Below are 21,866 nucleotides of genomic sequence, written 5' to 3'. Positions count from 1 at the left end.
TATCTGCCCCATATAGTGCTCTGCACCGTTCATATTGCCTCATATCTGCCCCATATAGTGCTCTGCACTGTTCATATTGCCCCATATCGTGCTCTGCACTGTTCATATTGCCCCATATCTGCCCCATATAGTGCTCTGCACCATTCATATTGCCCCATATCTGCCCCATATAGTGCTCTGCACCGTTCATATTGCCCCATATCTGCCCCACATAGTGCTCTGCACTGTTCATATTGCCCCATATCTGCCCCATATAGTGCTCTGCACTGTTCATATTGCCCCATATCTGCCCCATATAGTGCTCTGCACCATTCATATTGCCCCATATCTGCCCCATATAGTGCTCTGCACCGTTCATATTGCCTCATATCTGCCCCATATAGTGCTCTGCACTGTTCATATTGCCCCATATCGTGCTGTGCACTGTTCATATTGCCCCATATCTGCCCCATATAGTGCTCTGCACCATTCATATTGCCCCATATCTGCCCCATATAGTGCTCTGCACCGTTCATATTGCCCCATATCTGCCCCACATAGTGCTCTGCACTGTTCATATTGCCCCATATCTGCCCCATATAGTGCTCTGCACTGTTCATATTGCCCCATATCTGCCCCATATAGTGCTCCGCACTGTTCATATTGCCCCATATCTGCCCCATATAGTGCTCTGCACTGTTCATATTGCTCCATATCTGCCCCATATAGTGCTCTGCACCATTCATATTGCCCCATATCTGCCCCATATAGTGCTCTGCACCGTTCATATTGCCCCATATCTGCCCCACATAGTGCTCTGCACTGTTCATATTGCTCCATATCTGCCCCATATAGTGCTCTGCACTGTTCATATTGCCCCATATCTGCCCCATATAGTGCTCTGCACCGTTCATATTGCCCCATATCTGCCCCATATAGTGCTCTGCACTGTTCATATTGCTCCATATCTGCCCCATATAGTGCTCTGCACCGTTCATATTGCCCCATATCTGCCCCATATAGTGCTCTGCACTGTTCATATTGCCCCATATCTGCCCCATATAGTGCTCTGCACTGTTCATATTGCCCCATATCTGCCCCATATAGTGCTCTGCACTGTTCATACTGCCCCATATATGCTCGGTATAAATCTGTGCCGCCGCTGCTGCAATAAAAAAAAAAAAAGCCATACTCACCTTTCTTGATTGCAGCTCCCAGCGTCCGGTCCCGGCGTCTCCCCACTCTGACTGATCAGGCAGAGGGCGCCGCGCACACTATATGCGTCATCGCGCCCTCTGACCTGAACAGTCAGAGCGCAGATAGACGCCGGGAAGACAGCGGCGCCCGGCGGCTGGAACGCGGACAGGTGAATATGACATACTTACCTGGTCCCGACGTCCGGCTCCCCCTGCCGTCCCACGGTCTTCTGTGCCGCAGCCTCTTCCTCTATCAGCGGTCACCGGCACCGCTGATTAGAGAAATGAATAGGTGGCTCCACCGCTATGGGAGGTGGAGCCGCTTATTCATTTCTCTAATGAGCGGTCCCACGTGACCGCTGAAGAGGGGAGGAATCTGCAGCACAGAAGACCGTGGGAGGGCAGGGGGAGCACCAGGATCGCTGGGACTAGGTAAGTATACCTCAGCGCCCTTTCCCCCTCACCTGCCGACCCCACCGCTACCGTGACTCGAGTATAAGCCGAGAGGGGCACTTTCAGCCCAAAAATTTGGGCTGAAAATCTCGGCTTATAGTATATACGGTAATCCTCGCCCTGTCTTTTCTGATTTTCCTTACTACCAGAGGCACAGAGACAACGGGGGAAAGGCGTAGGCCAGATTGAAATCCCACTTCCGTAGAAAGGCGTCCACCACAAGGGTATTTTCCCTCGGGTTGAGAGAACAGAATTGTTTTACTTTTCTGTTTCTTATGGTGGCAAAAAGGTCTATGTCTGGTTGACCCCACAGGCGTACAATCTGACTGAAGACAGCTCCATTCATACACCACTCTCCCTGCCTCAGCATGTTGCGGCTTAGAAAATCTGCTGTGGTGTTGTCTTTTCCTTTGATGTGAAGTGCTGTCAAAGATAGAAAATGTCTTTCCGCTGTCTGAAAAAGGCGTTACGTTATTTCCATCAGAGCCTCGGATTGGGTCCCACCTTGGTGGTTGATATAGGCCACTGTGACTTGATTGTCCAAGAGGATTCTGACATGGTGATCCTGTAGGTATACGAGGAGTTTTTTAACTGATAGCTCTACCGCCAATAGTTCCTTCAGGTTGGATGAACCATGTACCTGGGAATCCCATTGTCCCTGCACCACCATATCCCCCATATAGGCCCACAGTCCCACGGGACTGGCGTCAGTAGTTACTATACGAGATATGTTATTCTCCCAGGGAACCCCTGAAGACAAATTATCCCTGTTAAGTCACCATTTTAAGGAGCTTACGGCAGATGGTTGTAATGTTATTTTTCCTTGTAGGGACCCCCGCAGATCCCTATCATAAAATTAAACATCCTTCTGAAGGCCTCTTGTGTGAACCTGAGCCCATTTGAAGGCCAGAATACAAGACATTAGGGAACCTAGAAGGGATATGGCCTGCCCTGAGGGTCATGGAGGGTCTATTTACTGCCCGCAGAACCTGATGACGGATGTGAATTATTTTGTCAGTTGGCAGATGACACTCTTGATTCTCTGAATCTAAAATGAGACAGAGAAATTGCAGGATCCTCAAGGGTTGTAACCGGGATTTTTCTGAGTTTATTAACCAACCCAGGTGTTCGAGATGATACAGACCTTTTTAACTGGGAGAGACAATGATCTGCTGAATTGCCTAAAATTGAAGGGAACCTGTCACCCCGAAATTCGCGGGTGAGGTAAGCCCACCGGCATCAGGGGCTTATCTGCAGCATTCTGTAATGCTGCAGATAAGTCCCCGATGTTACCTGAAAAAGGAGAAAAAGACGTTATATTATACTCACCCCGGGGCGGTCCCGCTGCTGGTCAGGTCAAACGGGCGTCTCCGGTCTGCTGCGGCGCCTCCCATCTTCATTACAAGACGTCCTCTTCTGATCTTCAGCCACGGCTTCGGCGCACGCGTACTTTGCTCTGCCCTGTTGAGGGCAGAGGATAGTACTGCAGTGCGCAGGCGCCGGAAAGGTCAGAGGTCCGGCGCTTGCGCACTGCAGTACTTTGTCTGCCCTCAACAGGGCAGAGCAAAGTACGCCTGCGCCGGAGCCGTGGCTGAAGATCAGAAGAGGACGTCTTGTAATGAAGATGGGAGGCGCCGCAGCGGACCGGAGACGCCCGTTTGACCTGACCAGCAGCGGGACCGCCCCTGGGTGAGTATAATATAACGTCTTTTTCTCCTCTTTCAGGTAACATCGGGGGGCTTATCTACAGCATTACAGAATGCTGTAGATAAGCTCCTGATGCCGGTGGGCTTACCTCACCCGCGAATTTCGGGGTGACAGGTTCCCTTTAAGAAGTCGTCTAAGTATGGGATAATCAAGATGTCTGATTCTAGAAGATGGGCCATACCTTCAGAGATTAGTTGCGTAAAAATCCATGTACTACTTAAAGGCCAAAGGGGAGAGCTCTATCCTCAAAATTCCCGACTATGCCATCTATGGAGACGGCTACTCTCAAGAAGCGTCGATAATCTGAGTGACTGGGTACATGGTAGTATGCGTCTTTTAAATCTAAGACCACTATAAAACCGTTTTGAAACAACATTTTTATTGCTGAGCCAACTGTTTCCATTTTAAAGGGTCAAGCGACGAGAAATCTATTAAGGGACCAAAGATTAATGATGGTCCTATAAGATTTGTCAAGCTTCTGGACCAAGAACAGGGGAGAATAAAAACCTCTACCCTTCTCCGAAGCTGGAACCTCCATCATGACCCTTTTTTGGCACAATTTGACAACCTCAGACTCTAAGGCAGACTGTTCTATCAGGGAGGAATGGACAGGAGTCATCTTGAAATGATCCCCTGGGGTCAAAAAGAACTCAAGTTTAAGTCCTGTGGATATCACACCCTGCACCCAACTGCTGTTGGTGATAAGAAACCAGGATGGATAAAAGGCCAACAATCTACTTCCCACGGGAGCCGCTAGTCATTGGGATGTTTTTTTCCATTCCTGCGATGAACGCCTGAACATGAAGCTGGTACCTCTCTTCTTCTTGTCATCCCATTTAGAGCGGTCCATTGACGGTCTTCTTTGACCGAATCATCTCCTGCTAAAAGGACGTCGGAAGGAGGAGAATGGATTGGGAAATCTTTCTCATCCCCTGTTTTATCTAGCAATTTATCCAGGACAGAACCAAAGAGGTATGCCCCTTCACACGGGATGGTACAGAGCTTAGGCCTTGTTTGGATATCTCCTGGTCAGCATTTTAGCCACAGAGCTCTGCGGGCTGCGTTGGAGAGACCCGTTGCCCTTGCCGCCATCCTGATTGAATCAGTTGAGGCATCTGACAAGAAAGCCGCGGTCTCCTGATTTGTTGGACGGGCTCCCAGAATCGTCTCTCAAGGCGTTCCTTCTTTGAGCTGATACTCAATTTGGTCCAGCCAGACAATCATATGTCTGGCTGCGCAAGGGGACGCCACTGCTGGTCTCGGCGATACGGCTGCCATCTCCCAGGTTCCTTTAAGGAAAATGCCCGCCTTTCTATCTAGGGGATCTTTACGAGAGCCCATATCCCCAAAGGGCAGGGAAGATTTTTTGGATGCCTTTGAGATTGCTGCATCTAGTTTAGGGGCTTTATCCCAGAGATTAACCGCTGGGTCATCAAAGGGGTATCTTCGCTTGAGGGTCGGAGGTAGGGAGCCTCTGTTTTCCAGCCTTTTCAATTCACGGAGAAACAGACCCCGAATCTTCTCATTCAAGGGAAAAGATCTACGTCTCCTTTGATCTAGACCCTTAAAATTTACATCCTGTATGGACATTTCAGGTCTGGGTTCTGCTATCCCCATTGTTCTCCTGACCGCGTTTACAAGTTTATCCACAAGTTCTAGGGGCAGACAGAAGCGGCCCGAATCCTCTTCAGATGAAGAGGCCGAGAGAGATGATTCAGGTGAAACTTCATCGCCCCTCCAGTCTACTGACGAGTCTGATTCTGGGAGATCCTTCTGCCTAGAACTTTCTCCATGGGACAGGGATTTTATAGACTCCCTTACTTCTGTCCTGATAATTTCCTTCAGACTTGAAGTGAAGTTAGAAGTCTCCTCCACCACCTGAGGGGAAAATTTAATGGGAAATAAGGTATATCTAGGAACTACATTGTCTCCCCCTTCCTAAGCCTCACCGTCTGTTGGATACAGGGGGGTGCATAATCTCTTTGGACAAGAGTCCGGTAGAGGGGATCCACAGAGGGAGCATTCCCTGTGCCTTGCCTTATCTGTGCACTTCTTCCCCTAAGAATAAAAACATAAGGGGGAGGCTGCATCACTGAGAGAACATTCACGAAGATCACTCACCAGTGTCTGCAGAGATAGGGAGCGGAATACGAGGAGAGAATTTTTCAGTCAGTCATTCGCCTGGAAGAAGTCCTGCGGCTGGATCGGTCACTCAGCTGGCCACCTCCATCCCGACTTTTCTGTGGGGCCTGTGGCTTGTCTGTAGTCTGCTGGACTGCAGCTTCCACTGGCTACACAGTTTGCAGCTGCTCATCCTCCATTGTGAGGAAAATGGGCCAGAAGCAGGGATCTCTCCATCTGATGGCCCAATATACCCTCCTCTGTTCCGGGTTGGCAGGTGAATCCGCACCTCTCCCCGGCATCCCCCACCCCTGCAAGTGCTATTCAGTTCCTAATGGAACTGAATCTGGTCTCCGGTCTCTCTATATGGTGGCCGCCATTTTCCCGGCACTAGAAACCCCCCGCGCATGTGCCAAAGGGAGCCGGCGTCGGCGACCCCCGGCGGCATTGAGCGTGCCAGGCACCGCTCTGGGATGCCGGAAGAGAGCCGCACACGCCCCCACATCAGAAACTACTGCTCGGGACACACAGAGACCCCACACCGCAGGAACCTCAGGGAGCCCAGGAAAATACTTAACTCGACGCTGGCCACTTCCGGAGACCGCGATCCTCCGGACCTTGCTCCCTGCTGCTTGCTCACTGCCGTGTTACCATCGAGGAGCACCGTGGCGCTTCCAGGATTCTTGCACCTGGTCGGAGTAGGAGACCCCCCCCCGCTACCTGAGTCGACTGGCCGAGCCTGGGATCCGAAATCCTATAGGCAACTATACGGATCCGTCCCATCAGGAACAGGAAACCAACTGATGCGTGGGAGAGGTGCCACCCTTTTGTATCTGCAAGTTTCCTGTTCCTGAAGGGCAGATCCCCTCTCTCATGGTGCTGTCATGGGAGTCCGAATAAATATAATTTCAACATTGTCTTCTTGGGTTTCATTTTCACAGTTTTACATGTTCATTGTGATTACATTTTCTCATTTTAGAAAACTATTTGGCCCTGGCTACTGATTATTATAAAATAACAAATCATGTACTCACCGTCCCTGGGTCCTGCTTTCTGTTATTGATTGTGGCTCTGATGTCGACAGTGGCAGGAAGTCAGTGAGCTCAAATTCTCTAAAGGGGGCGTTCTGTCCACATGGGCAGAGTCGCAGAGATCATTAATTGAATGCCACACTATCATCAACTATTGTCAACCCGCAGCCAGCATTGGAGCAAAGGTGTAAACTTAATGCTGGACCCTAGATGGCAAGTACACCTCAGTTTAATATATAGCAACCTGCAGCCAGCGCCAAACATGAGATGACCCATTTAAACTAGCATATAATGATCTCTGTTATTTTTGTAACTTTAGCAAAATTCGGAAGTTTGCATAATAAAAAAAAAAATATTGTTTTACAGTTAGGGCCAGAAATATTTGGACAGTGACACAAGTTTTGTTATTTTAGCTGTTTACAAAAACATGTTCAGAAATACAATTATATATATAATATGGGCTGAAAGTGCACACTCCCAGCTGCAATATGATAGTTTCCACATCCAAATCGGAGAAAGGGTTTAGGAATCATAGCTCTGTAATGCATAGCGTCCTCTTTTTCAAGGGACCAAAAGTAATTGGACAATGGACTCTAAGGGCTGTAATTAACTCTGAAGGCGTCTCCCTCGTTAACCTGTAATCAATGAAGTAGTTAAAAGGTCAGGGGTGGATTCCAGGTGTGTGGTTTTGCATTTGGAAGCTGTTGCTGTGAGCAGACAACATGCGGTCAAAGGAACTCTCAATTGAGGTGAAGCAGAACATCCTGAGGCTGAAAAAAAAGAAAAAATCCATCAGAGAGATAGCAGACATGCTTGGAGTAGCAAAAGCAACAGTTGGGTACATTCTGAGAAAAAAGGAATTGACTGGTGAGCTTGGGAACTCAAAAAGGCCTGGGCGTCCACGGATGACAACAGTGGTGGATGATCGCCGCATACTTAATTTGGTGAAGAAGAACCCGTTCACAACATCAACTGAAGTCCAGAACACTCTCAGTGAAGTAGGTGTATCTGTCTCTAAGTCAACAGTAAAGAGAAGACTCCATGACAGTAAATACAAAGGGTTCACATCTAGATGCAAACCATTCATCAATACCAAAAATAGACAGGCCAGAGTTAAATTTGCAGAAAAACACCTCAAGAAGCCAGCTCAGTTCTGGAAAAGTATTCTATGGACAGATGAGACAAAGATCAACCTGTACCAGAATGATGGGAAGAAAAAAGTTTAGAGAAGAAAGGGAACGGCACATGATCCAAGGCACACCATATCCTCTGTAAAACATGGTGGAGGCAACGTGATGGCATGGGCATGCATGGCTTTCAATGGCACTGGGTCACTTGTGTTTATTGATGACATAAGAGCAGACAAGAGTAGCCGGATGAATTCTGAAGTGTACCGGGATATACTTTCAGCCCAGATTCAGCCAAATGCTGCAAAGTTGATTGGACGGCGCTTCATAGTACAGATGGACAATGACCCCAAGCATACAGCCAAAGCTACCCAGGAGTTCATGAGTGCCAAAAAGTGGCACATTCTGCAATGGCCAAGTCAATCTCCAGATCTAAACTTAATTGAGCATGCATTTCACTTGCTCAAATCCAGACTTAAGACGGAAAGACCCACAAACAAGCAAGACCTGAAGGCTGCGGCTGTAAAGGCCTGGCAAAGCATTAAGAAGGAGGAAACCCAGCGTTTGGTGATGTCCATGGGTTCCAGACTTAAGGCAGTGATTGCCTCCAAAGGATTTGCAACAAAATATTGAAAATAAAAATATTTTGTTTGGGTTATGTTTATTTGTCCAATTACTTTTGACCTCCTAAAATATGGAGTGTTTGTAAAAAAAATGTGTACAATTCCTACATTTTCTATCAGATATTTTTGTTCAACCCTTCAAATTAAACGTTACAATCTGCACTTGAATTCTGTTGTAGAGGTTTCATTTCAAATCCAATGTGGTGGCATGCAGAGCCAAACTCGCGAAAATTGTGTCACTGTCCAAATATTTCTGGCCCTAACTGTATGTCCCCATTTTCTGCGACTTATAAAAATATTTTTTTCAGCCAATGGAACTGTATGAAGGCTTTGTGTGCTTAGTTGTAGATTTTATTAGTATAATTTGGGGTACATACAAGATTTTGTTTGCTTTGTATTGCATTTGCTTGGAGTTGTACATTGATAGAAAAATATTTTGGTTTTTTTTTTCTTTATGGCGTTTAACTTTCTATTCTTTTTTTAACGTTAATGTGTGACCGCATCTGTTAGTCTCCCCTAGAGGACTTGATCCCGAGAAAGTTGGATGGCTTGTGCTATATAGTGAAAAATACAGACTTCTAGGATGCCAAGCCTGGAGCTGAGCTTCACATATGCACCAAGAAGGCATTAATGGAAGGCTTATGCAGGACCGATGTGGCAATCCATCGGCATCCCACTATTGTGTCTTACAGATGGATCAATATGCCCCACGAGGATTTCACAATTTAAAGGCCACAGTCAGAGATTGACAGTGGCATTTGCTTTGGTTAAACAGGAGCAATAATAGCTAGCTCCAATAGTTGTTTTTAGGGCTCGTTCACATGACCATATTTTCAGTGCCAGTGCTGTCTATAAAATATTTACCGTGTCTGACGGATCAATATTATTTAATGTGGCAGTGCAGATAAGTGATTTTTATTTTTCCTTTCACTGACCAAATCTGTGTGTATGGGGAAAAAAGTAGTCACAGCATACATTAGTTTCTTCTATAATTTGGATGAGACTTGTCTCTTTAAGTCTATGGGTGCACAAAATTTTTTTCCAAACAGCCATCGTATAGCATCCAATTTTTTTACAGGTACATCACAGTTCTTTAACATAGGAAAGTGTAAATGGTGTGGCAGTTACAGCTCTCTGGTTGTCGCTTGGTCATGCACAGTCACCAGTTTTAATATCAAAACAAAGTAAAGTTTATTTTCCTTCATAAACTTTCCAGCTCCAAAATTAAAACAGCCTTCCTTAGGCACAAATGAATAACAAGACAATGCTTTCTTTGAGTAAGAGAAAAATATACATTACAGTATCACCAACTTGGTATTATAGGTACTTTTGAGTCTTTTGCACAGACTGTCCACCATTAACGGTCTATTCTCCAGTTCCAACACAACACAAATCTCAGCTGCATCTTATTAGACCTATAAAACCTGAGCTGGTGTATGGGAGCAACCTTTCCCTCCTAGGTTCTATTGGTTGTTCCTAAATCCCTGAACCAAAATCCAGTTAAAAAAGCTCTAAATTATTAATAGCTGCTTGATGTTTTCTGCTTGAAACTCTGAGGATTTTTTATGTGGTCATGTGAACTTGGCCTTAGAGGCAGGTACATCGTGGAGAGAGAAAGAGTTCAAGTAGTAAGCTAACAATCTTCCCCTTCTCTGACTGTTTATAAAAGGACTTCAGTCACATCCATTCTGCTGGTATAACAACAAGAAAATTTGGGTCCCAATTCGTTATTTGTTATTTTTAATGCACTTTTCTTTTCTTCCCTTGTGGAAGGCATTTAATCTTTTTTTTTCTCCTAATTTTTCTCTTCAAAATGGCACACGTGGGTCATGAAGTTTGCACACACAAAAATTCTCCTAGGGCAAAAAAGTATATTTTGCTAAATTACACAAACTTTGCACTAACATATCTTGGGATGAACTGTAGTAGTACATTTGTAAGAAATTTTGCAATTGTTTAAAAAGTTGTAGTTGATGAATCAACTGAAAACACCTTGAAACCACAAACTGCAGCAGAATTGGTGAACAATAAAAATAACAGGTGAACACTTATGAAATAGTCACGTGCCATACATGTTAGTATAATTTCAGAAGCCAGTAACGGATATAAAGTTTCCTGTATTTGTATATTTTCATTTTGATTATTATTATGATATTACACAGGCAAAACTTCCCATTCAGGTCATTACAATATCCGAGATCTTCTATATAAGTGAATTTTCCTGATTTAGCCATCAAGGATGGAAAGGAACAGTGACAAGATGGTGGAGAAGATATTACACCTCACCCTAGAGATCCTCTTCCAGCTTACTGGAAAGGTAAGAGATTCCGATGATGTCACATCACATCATTCTCATCTATGGGAATAACAGATGGACAGAACTGGAGAGGTGAGGACTCTGGAAATGTCTGTAGAGAGATTTATTAATGTGTCTCTCCATAACCAGGATTACACAGTGGTGAAGAAGACCTCTAGTGAGCGCTGTCAGGACCTTGTGTCTGAGGAATTGGGAAGACACCTGAGCCCAATCACGGAGCCTCCACCTCACCCCCTGATACATGAGGACATCAATGACCAGAAGATTCTAGAACTCACCTACAAGATGATTGAGCTGTTGACTGGAGAGGTGACACTGCTGGGAATTCTGTGACATTGTACAGTAATGCTATGAAGGGATAGTGATGAGCGAGTATACTCGTTGCTCAAGTTTTCCCGAGCACGCTTGGTTGTCGAGTATTTGTAAGTGCTCAGAGATTTAGTTTTCGTCACCACAGCTGAATGATTTACGGCTGTTAGAGAGCTTGAATACATGTGAGGATTCCCTAGCAACCATGCAACCCCCCACATGTACTCAGGCTGGCTAGAAGCTGTAAATCAAGCAGCTGCGTCAACAAAAACTAAATCTCCAAGCACTTAAAATTACTCGAAGACCACCCATGCATGCTCGGGAAAACCCGAGCAACGAGTATACTCGCTCATCACTAATTGTGATGATGACGGTATCATTGTATGTGTCAGGTTTCTATAAGGTGCCAGGATGTTGCTGTCTATTTCTCCATGGAGGAGGGGGAGTATCTAGAAGGACACAAAGATCTGTACAAGGATGTCTTGATGGAGGTTCCCCAGACCCTCACATCACCAGGTAATAGAGGGAACTAAATACATATGGCCTATAATTATCTGTGTGTAAAGAATGAATTCAGTCCCTGTATGTGTTTCCTCCAGTTCTATCCAGTAACAGGACTACACCAGAGAGATCTCCTCATCCTCTTCTTCCACAGGACTGTGAACAAGAAGATCCCAGTGTTCCTCAGGATCATCAGGTAGATGGAGAGAAGGCATCTTGAGATCTTCTTTATGATGTGTAGACTGATATGAAGGTCTTGTGTTCAGTCTTGTGTTATATGTTGTATACTAGTGTAATGAGATCGGTGGAGATGGCAGGATTAGAGTTGATCATAGATGTGACTTTTTAATCTGTCAGTGACTTCTACAAGATTTGTTTCAGGATGATGGCATGAACAGTGTTGATACTACAGAGACCTATGTGAGAGGGGATGATTGGTTTAAAGTGGAGGTTATTACAGATGACAGTGCAGGTGAGTAGTGACCTTTATATTTACTTATTCACTAATTATTACAATTATTTTGTAGACTTTCTATTGAATCCGTACTCTGTTCTGTGCACTTACCTCACAAGCTATGCTCTTCTTAGCAGTCTTTTAAGCAATTGGTGGGGGTCGTAAGACCTGGACAACAACCAATCTGCACACCATTAAAAAGGATCTTTCATAATATTTTTAATTCTAAATCAATTACCATCTCTGAGGCTGGGAAGGATAGTAAGTAGACTAATGGCAAATTGGATCAAATCCTGCTTGTGGTTCACGGGGTCAGATCTCTAGATATCTTATCGAGGAAGGACACAGTCCAGGTATAACTCTTCCTGGCTGCTAAGGTAGTGCATTTGCTTTTACTGATGTGTGTGAGGTTGGCACAGCTAAAGATAAAATATGTGGTTGATCATGTCCTATAAATTATTTTTGCTGCTGCATCGGCTACTTGTATAGCTGACAGAAGTGGTGTAGCATTGACTCTGCAGGAAGTGGAGAGGGACCTTCAGGTCAGACATACAGACAGCAGGTATCTTTTGGGTGAAAGCAACCACAGGCTGAGTATAGAGCTTATCCAGGTAATACTTCATGTTTGTGTTCCTTTCAGAAGTAGAAAAAATTCTCACATTTTGCTTTAATAGCGAGGGTCTAACAGCATGGCTATCCAATAGTCACCACTTTACATGATGCTAAAGATACACCTGAAAGCCATTAATCAACACAATAGTCAACTTGTTATGTTCACCAGTGTGATTGAAGACCCTGTTAATTAACTCTCCTCCCCATTATATGACGTTTTATCATTCTAGTCAGTGTGTTTGTGAATATGATAACGAGGACAACAATGAGTGTAAGCCACATTGTCTGCATGACTTTGGGATACCTCAATGTTGGCATCCAAATCCACCTATTCCTCTTCCTATTCAAGTGCTCCTAGTTCTTTATCCTCCCATACATCCTCCTGAATGTGACATTATTCCTGCTGATCCCCAACAGCCCCAGGACAATGATTCCCTGATCTCTGAGTCCAAGTTGTAGGAAATTTACCACAAAAGGGCATAGTTGTATCTCTTGCTTGACACGGACTCAGGAGTGCTCATATCATCCACAGCTGGAGCTGGCTGTAATACATAGCTAACCTTCTGCTATAAAGCTTTAAAACATAAATTTATCTACAGTCATGGCCAGAAGTTTTGAGAATGACACCAAAATTATATTTTCACATGATCTGCTGCCCTCTGGTTTTTATTAGTGTTTGTCTTATGTTTATATCACATACAGAAATATAATTGCAATCATATTATGAGTACCAATAGGTTATATTGACAGTTAGAATGAGTTAATGCAGCAAGTCAATATTTGCAGTGTTGACCCTTCTTCTTCAAGACCTCTGCAATTCTCCCTGGCATGCTCTCAATCAACTTCTGGACCAAATCCTGACTGATAGCAGTCCATTCTTGCATAATCAATGCTTGCATTTTGCCAGATTGTGTTGGTTTTTGTTTGTCCACCCGTCTCTTTATGATTGACCACAAGTTCTCAATGGGATTAAGATCTGGGGAGTTTCCAGGCCATGGACCCCAAATCTCTATGTTTTGTTCCTTGAGCCATTTAGTTATCACCTTTGCTTTATGGCAAGGTGCTCCATCATGCTGGAAAAGGCATTGTTGGGTGCCAAACTGCTCTTGGACGGTTGGGAGAAGTTGCTCTTGGAGGACATTCTGGTACCATTCTTTATTCATGGCTGTGTTTTTAGGCAAGACTGTGAGTGAGCCGATTCCCTTGGCTGAGAAGCAACCCCACACATGAATGGTTTCAGGATGCTTTACAGTTGGCATGAGACAAGACTGGTGGTAGCGCTCACCTCTTCTTCTCCGAATAAGCTGTTTTCCAGATGTCCCAAACAATCGAAAAGGGGATTCATCAGAGAAAATGACTTTGCCCTAGTCCTCAGCAGTTCACTCCCTGTACCTTTTGCAGAATATCAGTCGGTCCCTGATGTTTTTTCTGGAGAGAAGTGGCTTCTTTACTGCCCTCCTTGAAACCAGGCCTTGCTCAAAGAGTCTCCGCCTCACAGTGCGTGCAGAAGCACTCACACCAGCCTGCTGCCATTCCTGAGCAAGCTGGGCACTGCTGATAGTCCGATCCCGCAGCTGAAACAGTTTTAAGATACGGTCCTGGCGCTTGCTGGTCTTTCTTGGGCGCCCTGGAGCCTTTTTGACAACAATGGAAGCTCTCTCCTTGACGTTCTTGATGATGTGATAGATTGTTGACTGAGGTGCAATCTTTGTAGCTGCGATACTCTTCCCTGTTAGGCCATTTTTGTGCAGTGCAATGATGGCTGCACGTGTTTCTTTAGAGATAACCATGGTTAACTGAAGAGAAACAATGATACCAAGCACCAGCCTCCTTTTAAAGTGTCCAGTGATGTCATTCTTACTTAATCATGACTGATTGATCGCCAGCCCTGTCCTCATCAACACCCACAGCTGTGTTAATGGATCAATCACTAAAACGATGTTAGCTGCTCCTTTTAAGGCAGGACTGCAATGATGTTGAAATGTGTTTTGGGGGTTAAAGTTCATTTTCTGGGTAAATATTGACTTTGCAAGTACAGTAATTGCTGTTAAGCTGATCACTCTGACATTCAGGAGTATATGCAAATTGCCATTAGAAAAAATGAAGCAGTAGACTTTGGAAAAATTAATATTTGTCTCATTCTCAAAACTTTTGGCCATGACTGTATATATATAATTTTTTTTATTTTTTGTAATATATGGAAAATATTGATACAATTGTCATTTTTGTTAGTTTTGGTTCAAAATAATAAATTAAAAATTTGTACGTATTCCAATATGGTACTAGTAAAAACTTCAGCTCAATATGGAAAATACAATCCATTATGCAGTTCTGTAAATAGAAACAGTTAAATGTTTTGTTTTTACAATATGATAACAAAACAATACGTTTTGTTTTTTTCTTTTTTTGTGAGCTAAAATCACTGCCAAGCAAAACACAGGCAATCTGAAAAGATGACATACTGTCCATGACTATATTTACTGCTTGATGTGTCCAATGATGTGACACAATTTGCTGCACCGTAAGAATCCCAACAATAAATTCCATTTTTGTAGTTACATGTTCAAGCTGGAGACATAAGTAAATCTTGATATAACGAGACTGCAGAAATTTATGTTGATCCCAGATTCAAATGGGTTTTTTATTTTCTTCTCGCCCCCTAATTCTTACGACTGTCAACCACTAAGTGTATTTTGTGTATTACGTTTCTCTCTGTCTATCCCTCTGGCAGAGAAATAGTCAAAGGCAATTTCAACATCCTACTAAAAGTCAGATCAATAAAACTGATGATTTCTCTGCTGTGTAAAAGAGTTGAAACAAATCTAAACATAGCAACCAAATGTTGGATAAATCAAGAAAATACTCATTCATCTAGGTAGATTTCCTCAAAGCCACCGAGAAGAAATTGTCATCAAATGCCAAAATCTTTGCTCTGAGAATTTGTAGCCCATTGAACAAAAAGGGCAAAAGTCTCACTCTGCAATGTTCTGTTTTGGTCGTAAATGGTTTCTGCAGAAAACGCTACTTGAGACACAAGAAATAAAAAGAAAGCCCACATCTAAAGATCCTAGTGTTGTAATAAACATAGTCTAGCATGTTGTTGTTCAGAGACAAAGGTTTGAGGGCAGATAATTTACAATTTTCATAGAAAAGCAAGAATTTTTTGCAATTTCCCAAAAATCTGTGAGTTTCTTTTGAGTTCAGGAACAGCTGCAGCATTAACACTAGAACTACCGGAGGGGTAATTTTGACCCTTTTGCTATTTCTTTTTCCTATAATTTCTAAAATTTTAACAAATGAGTTCTGAGTTTTTGTGACTTTTATTTATTCACGGTAGTGTATATTTTAGGACACAAAAATGAATTGAAACTTTTTCAGGGGCCCGGATTTTACAATTCATACCTAAGTACTGAAGGGGTCAATTTGACCCCCATACATAAAAGTAGTAGTAGGCAAGTCTCCTAATAACAAATACATATAAGACTACTCTGATGAAGAATGGTGACATCACTCTTAAAGTTTACCAAGGTAAGCCAAATAAGAATGTCATTTTGCTCAGTAGTCTTCACCCAGATGTAGCAGTTGGAAACGACAAGAAAAAAAAAAACGGAAACGGTACAATTTTACAATAAAACAAAGGTTGGAGTGGACACAGTAGACCAAATGGCTCGAAAGTACACCACAAAATCTGTAAGCCGCCGATGGCCAGTTCAGGTGTTTTGTAATGTACTTGATTTAGCATCTATAAACGCAACTATACTCTATAAAACAGCAACTGGGAGTAAAATTAGCAAACGTGAGATCATTCTTCAGCTTCATGCTATGACCGTGTAAAAGGAAAATGTGTGCTGTACTTGATCTTAACACTGTTCCTACTAAGTTAAAATAAATGTTCTTTAATTTGTTGGCAACAAAAAAGTTATTTTTACTCCAGAGTCAGTACTTTTGAATGGGGGTCAAAATTACCCCTAATGGAAGTTATAGGTATTATGAAACCTGCGGTAGTTCTAGTGTTAAGGGATATTTCCTAAGGTTGAAATTGTTTGGCCAATTCTCAAGCCAGCTGAGACATTCCATGAACTTGATCCACCGTAGATTGTAGATGTTTCATTCCAAAAGTATTCAACATTTGTCTTGTTACGATTTTACTTACCAGCAAAGTTAGGCAAACTACAGTGAGCTTGGTCAGGGCTAAACCAATTAACAAGTCCAAGAGATCCCTTATATTTTACAATTTGATGGCCAAACAGAGATTTAGACATTGCTGTATTATCTGTCACCGATTCAAGTTCCAGAATGGTAAACAAAATAGAAGTCAGCCCCCTGGAGATCAGCAGCAAGTGTATAAACCGATTGGGGAGAACCAAGAAGCAAGGTCAGATAACAAGCTGGGTCAGAACTAAGTAGCAAAACTCACCATCACAAAATAGAGCCAGTTATCTAAACAAATAGCTGTCAAGCAGAGTGGATGTACACAGATTGGGAGACCACGTGCATTGTGCAGCGTCCCCACCATTGCAGCCATGGACTCTATTAATGCAGCTGGTATGAAGTGAAGTGCAGGAGCATGCCAATTACATTATAGCATAATCATGTGACAGTATAGCAAAGATATTGTAAGTACAAATATCTTTTTTTCTAGATGATCAGCTTTATATTTGTTGTGCTCCATTTTTTTTTTAAATCCTGCTTACTGATACCGTATATACTCGAGTATAAGCTGACCCGAGTATAAGCCGACCCCCCTAATTTTGCCACAAAAAACTGGGAAAACTTATTGACTCGAGTATAAGCCTAGGGTGGAAAATGCAGCAGCTACCGGTGAATTTCAAAAATAAAAATAGATGCTCCATACTGTTCATTATGGCCCCATAGCTGTGCCATATAGTGCTCTGCACCGTTCATTATTGTCCCATAGCTGTGCCATGTAGTGCTCTGCACCGTTCATTATTGCCCCATAGCTGTGCCATATAGTGCTTGCACCGTTCATTATTGCCCCATAGCTGTGCCATATAGTGCTCTGCGCCGTTCATTATTGCCCCATAGCTGTGCCATATAGTGCTCTGCACCGTTCATTGTTGCCCCATAGCTGTGCCATATAGTGCTCTGCGCCGTTCATTATTGCCCCATAGCTGTGCCATATAGTGCTCTGCACCGTTCATTATTGCCCCATAGCTGTGCCATATAGTGCTCTGCGCCATTCATTATTGCCCCATAGCTGTGCCATATAGTGCTCTGCGCCGTTCATTATTGCCTCATAGCTGCCATATAGTGCTCTGAGCCGTTCATTATTGCCCCATAGCTGCCATATAGTGCTCTGCGCCGTTCATTATTGCCCCATAGCTGTGCCATATAGTGCTCTGCACCGTTCATTATTGCCCCATAGCTGTGCCATATAGTGCTCTGCGCCATTCATTATTGCCCCATAGCTGTGCCATATAGTGCTCTGCGCCGTTCATTATTGCCCCATAGCTGCCATATAGTGCTCTGAGCCGTTCATTATTGCCCCATATCTGCCATATAGTGCTCTGCGCCGTTCATTATTGCCCCATAGCTGCCATATAATACTCTGCGCCATTCATTATTGCCCCATAGCTGCCATATAGTGCTCTGCGCCGTTCATTATTGCCCCATAGCTGCCATATAGTGCTCTGTGCCGTTCATTATTGCCCCGTAGCTGTGCCATATAAAGCTGTGCCATTGCTGCTGCAATAAAAAAAAAATGCCATACTCACCTCGCTTGCAGCTCCTCAGCGTCCGGTCCCGGTGTCTCTCCACACTGACTGATCAGGCAGAGGGCGGCGCGCACACTATATGCGTCATCGCGCCCTCTGACCTGAACAGTCAGAGCAAGAGGACGCGAAGACAGAGCGACCCCCGGCGTGTGGAACGCGGACAGGTGAATATGTAATACTTACCTGCTCCCGGCGTTCCGCTCCCTCTGCCTGTCACACGGTCTTCGGTGCCGCAGCTCTTCCTCTATCAGCGGTCACCGGCACCGCTGATTAGAGAAATGAATATGCGGCTCCACCCCTATGGGAGGTGGAGCCGCATATTCATTTCTCTAATCAGCGGTCCCACGTGACCGCTGAACAGGGGAAAAGCTGCGGCACCCGGAGACAGTGTGACAGGCAGGGGCAGCGTCAGGATCGCCGGGACTAGGTGAGTATGCCTCAGCGCCCTCTCCCCCTCACCCGCCGACCCTGCCACCCACCGTGACTCGAGTATAAGCCGAGAGGGGCACTTTCAGCCCAAAATTTTGGGCTGAAAATCTCGGCTTATACTCGAGTATATACGGTAATATATTTTGTACAAGTCTCAGTACTTTGGGCAAAGAAACAAAACTCATTTTGATTCAGAAATGACCAAATTTTTCTGTTAGGATTATACAATACATTTTAAGTAGCTTAAGCTGATCGCCCAAAGAGCCGAGACTGGCAACCATGACAAAATGACACTGCTTTAAATTAATTTTCAGTGCTTCCATATACATCTCAAAAGCCAATGTTTCACTTGTCCTCCTTTCATTTCTTTTTGCTCCTTATTTTTTGCAAATGAAAATAATTACAAAAATGCATGTACTACTCCAACCTTACACCTACTCTAGTCATGGCTTCTTTGTACACAACCAACTGCTCCTCCCTTTTGCCTTGTTCTATGCTATAGTTCATGTAGCTGTCAGGGAGGGTGGACAGACACCACCTAATAGCAGTGACTTACAGGCCTCTCTGATTTTGCACTGAACATTTCATTAGAAAAAAATGTTGACAAGCACATTGAAACATAAAGGTGTAAGAAACTAATATTAGAAGAGTACCGTAAAATTGAAAAAGCACAACCTTTTGGCTTAGTATCATAATCTATTAGTCCTTGCATTGAAACTACAGTTGGTATCTGTGTCTTCGATAACTGGTACCGGTAATTGAATTTTAGCACAATTTGTTTCAAGAGGCAGCATTTAGGAAGAAATTTATTTATTTTTTCTTGGCAGATGAATGTGCGTCAGAGGGACATCCGGCATATACGGATTTTGAAGCAGCTGATTATGGTATCACACCATGTATATATGAAGAGCATGACACTATTCCAGACATACCACCAGGCCTTTACAGAAAAAATCTATCATCAGTTCCTTATCTACAGGTTCCATCTTCTGATTCATTTCAAACTGCTAAGCAAAATGACAATAACAAAAAGGACGCTGAACATCAAAAAGCTCATACAGGCGAGAAGCCATTTTCATGTCAAGAATGTGGGAAATGTTTTACCAACAAAACAAGGCTTAGTGTACATGAGAGAATTCACACTGGGGAGAAACCATTTTCATGTCATGAATGTGGAAAATGTTTTAACCGGAAAGAAACACTTACTGCACATCAGAAAATTCACACAGGGGAGAAACCATTTTCTTGTTCAGAATGTGGGAAATGTTTTACGTACAAAACAAGTCTTGTTGCACATAAGAAGATTCACACAGGGGAGAAGCCATTTTCTTGTTCAGAGTGTGGTAAATGTTTTAACAAGAAAGCAAGTCTTATTGATCATCAAAGAATTCACACAGGGGAGAAGCCATTTTCATGTGCAGAATGTGGGAAATATTTTACTTACAAAACAAGTCTTGCTTCACATAAGAAAATTCACACAGGGGAGAAACCATTTTCATGTTCAGAATGTGGGAAATGTTTTATTATAAAAGCAAATCTTACTGTACATCAGAGAATTCACACAGGGGAGAAGCCATTTTCATGTCACGAATGTGGGAAATGTTTTACAGGCAAAGGAGAGCTTGTTAAACATAAAATCACTCACACGGGGAGGAAACCATTTTCATGTACAAAATGTGAAAAATCCTATAGCATTAAATCAAAACTTGTTAGTCATCAGATAAGTCACACAGGGGAAAAGCCATTTTCTTGTTCAGAATGTGGGAAATGTTTTAACAAGAAAGAAAATCTTACTGCACATAAGAAAATTCACACAGGGGAGAAACCATTTTCATGTAATGAATGTGGGAAATGTTTTACCTACAAAGCAAATCTTATTGCACATAAGGTAATTCACACAGGGGAGAAGCCATTTTCATGTCCAGAATGTGGGAAATGTTTTACATGCAAAACTAGTCTTGTTTCACATAAGATCATTCACACAGGTGAGAAGCCTTTTTCTTGCTTAGAATGTGGGAAATGTTTTACTAAGAAGTCAAATCTTAATGTACATAAGAAAATTCACACGGGAGAGAAGCCATATTCATGTCACGAATGTGGGAAATGTTTTTCTAACAAAGGAGATCTCGTTCAACATAAACGCACACACACGGGGGAGAAGCCATTTTCTTGTTCAGAATGTGGGAAATGTTTTACCAAGAAAGCATATCTTGTTGCCCATCTTAAAATTCACACAGGGGAGAAGTAATTTTCCGGTCAACCAATTATAAATCAAAGAATACACACAGAGGAGAAGCCCTTTTCGCATTGAGAATTGTAAAATGTTTAACAAAGAAATTACATCATCTTAAACATCAGAGAAATTACACAGGGGCAAAACCATTTCATGTTTTATAAAATTATTCATGAATTGAACAAGAAAAGTTACAGTATAAGTTGTCACATATCAAAAAGGGAAAGCAATTGAGAACACTAAATGATAGTGATTAGGAAATGTACTGTATGCAATAAGCAATAAACATCAGCACGTTGAATGCATATAACAATCCTAAATATTTCACCATGTATATAGAATACTTTACCAATATGTGAACACTAACTGCATCTTAAAGGGGTTGTCCAGCATTTCTCTTGTACACATGATCGGGACAGTTGCTAAGGCAAGCATCAGACACCAAACATGTCACATCTAATAAGGATAATGTCTTATTAGTTAGTGGAGACCAACTGACCTGATCAAGTACAGTAGCATCATAGAGACAGACTGTGCTTCGGGGTGGCCTGTGGCAAGGTCTTTCCTTGATTTTTATGGCCTAGAGCAGGCCCCGGAGCACGAGCATGTCATTAACTGCAAACGTCTAAGGCTGCCGTCACACTAGCAGTATTTGGTCAGTATTTTACATCAGTATTTGCAAGCCCAAACTAGGAGTGGGTGATAAATGCAGAAGTGGTGCATATGTTTTTATTATACTTTTCCTCGAATTGTTCCACTCCTGGTTTTGGCTTACAAATACTGATGTAAAATACTGACCAAATACAGCAAGTGTGACGGCAGCCTAACACTGATTACACAAGAACCATAAGATGGATCTCTTCACCCCAGGTATCATTTTAATCAGTATGACAGCCGCAATCTGAAATGGTTTGTAGTTTCTGTAGCAAAATCCTGCTGCCAGGATTGCTTTAACTAATGTGTGCTATGATGCCAACACACAGGGCTAAAGAGTCAGTGGATGCAAAAAGGCTGCCGCCTGTCATCTGCTTTGCTACTC

The 21,866-nt window shown here is 43.2% G+C and overlaps 1 protein-coding gene across 1 annotated transcript in view; it reads left to right on the top strand.

The window, feature by feature from the left end:
• Window positions 1-21,866, top strand: part of LOC138663748 (zinc finger protein 585A-like) — a 94,133-nt gene that overhangs the window by 9,009 nt on the left and 63,258 nt on the right. Inside the window, exons 2-7 of the mRNA XM_069750077.1 lie at window positions 10,400-10,554; window positions 10,684-10,863; window positions 11,256-11,379; window positions 11,463-11,560; window positions 11,746-11,836; window positions 19,422-20,806. Coding sequence (XP_069606178.1) covers window positions 10,477-10,554; window positions 10,684-10,863; window positions 11,256-11,379; window positions 11,463-11,560; window positions 11,746-11,836; window positions 19,422-20,806 — 1,956 coding nt within the window. The 5' untranslated portion in view covers window positions 10,400-10,476. The remainder of the gene's footprint in view (window positions 1-10,399; window positions 10,555-10,683; window positions 10,864-11,255; window positions 11,380-11,462; window positions 11,561-11,745; window positions 11,837-19,421; window positions 20,807-21,866) is intronic.

The sequence above is a fragment of the Ranitomeya imitator genome, chromosome 2, assembly GCF_032444005.1.
Source record: "Ranitomeya imitator isolate aRanImi1 chromosome 2, aRanImi1.pri, whole genome shotgun sequence".
In the NCBI taxonomy this organism is placed as follows: Eukaryota; Metazoa; Chordata; class Amphibia; order Anura; family Dendrobatidae; genus Ranitomeya; species Ranitomeya imitator.
Note: the sequence above shows the minus strand (reverse complement) of the source record. Positions and strands in the feature narration are given on the sequence as shown.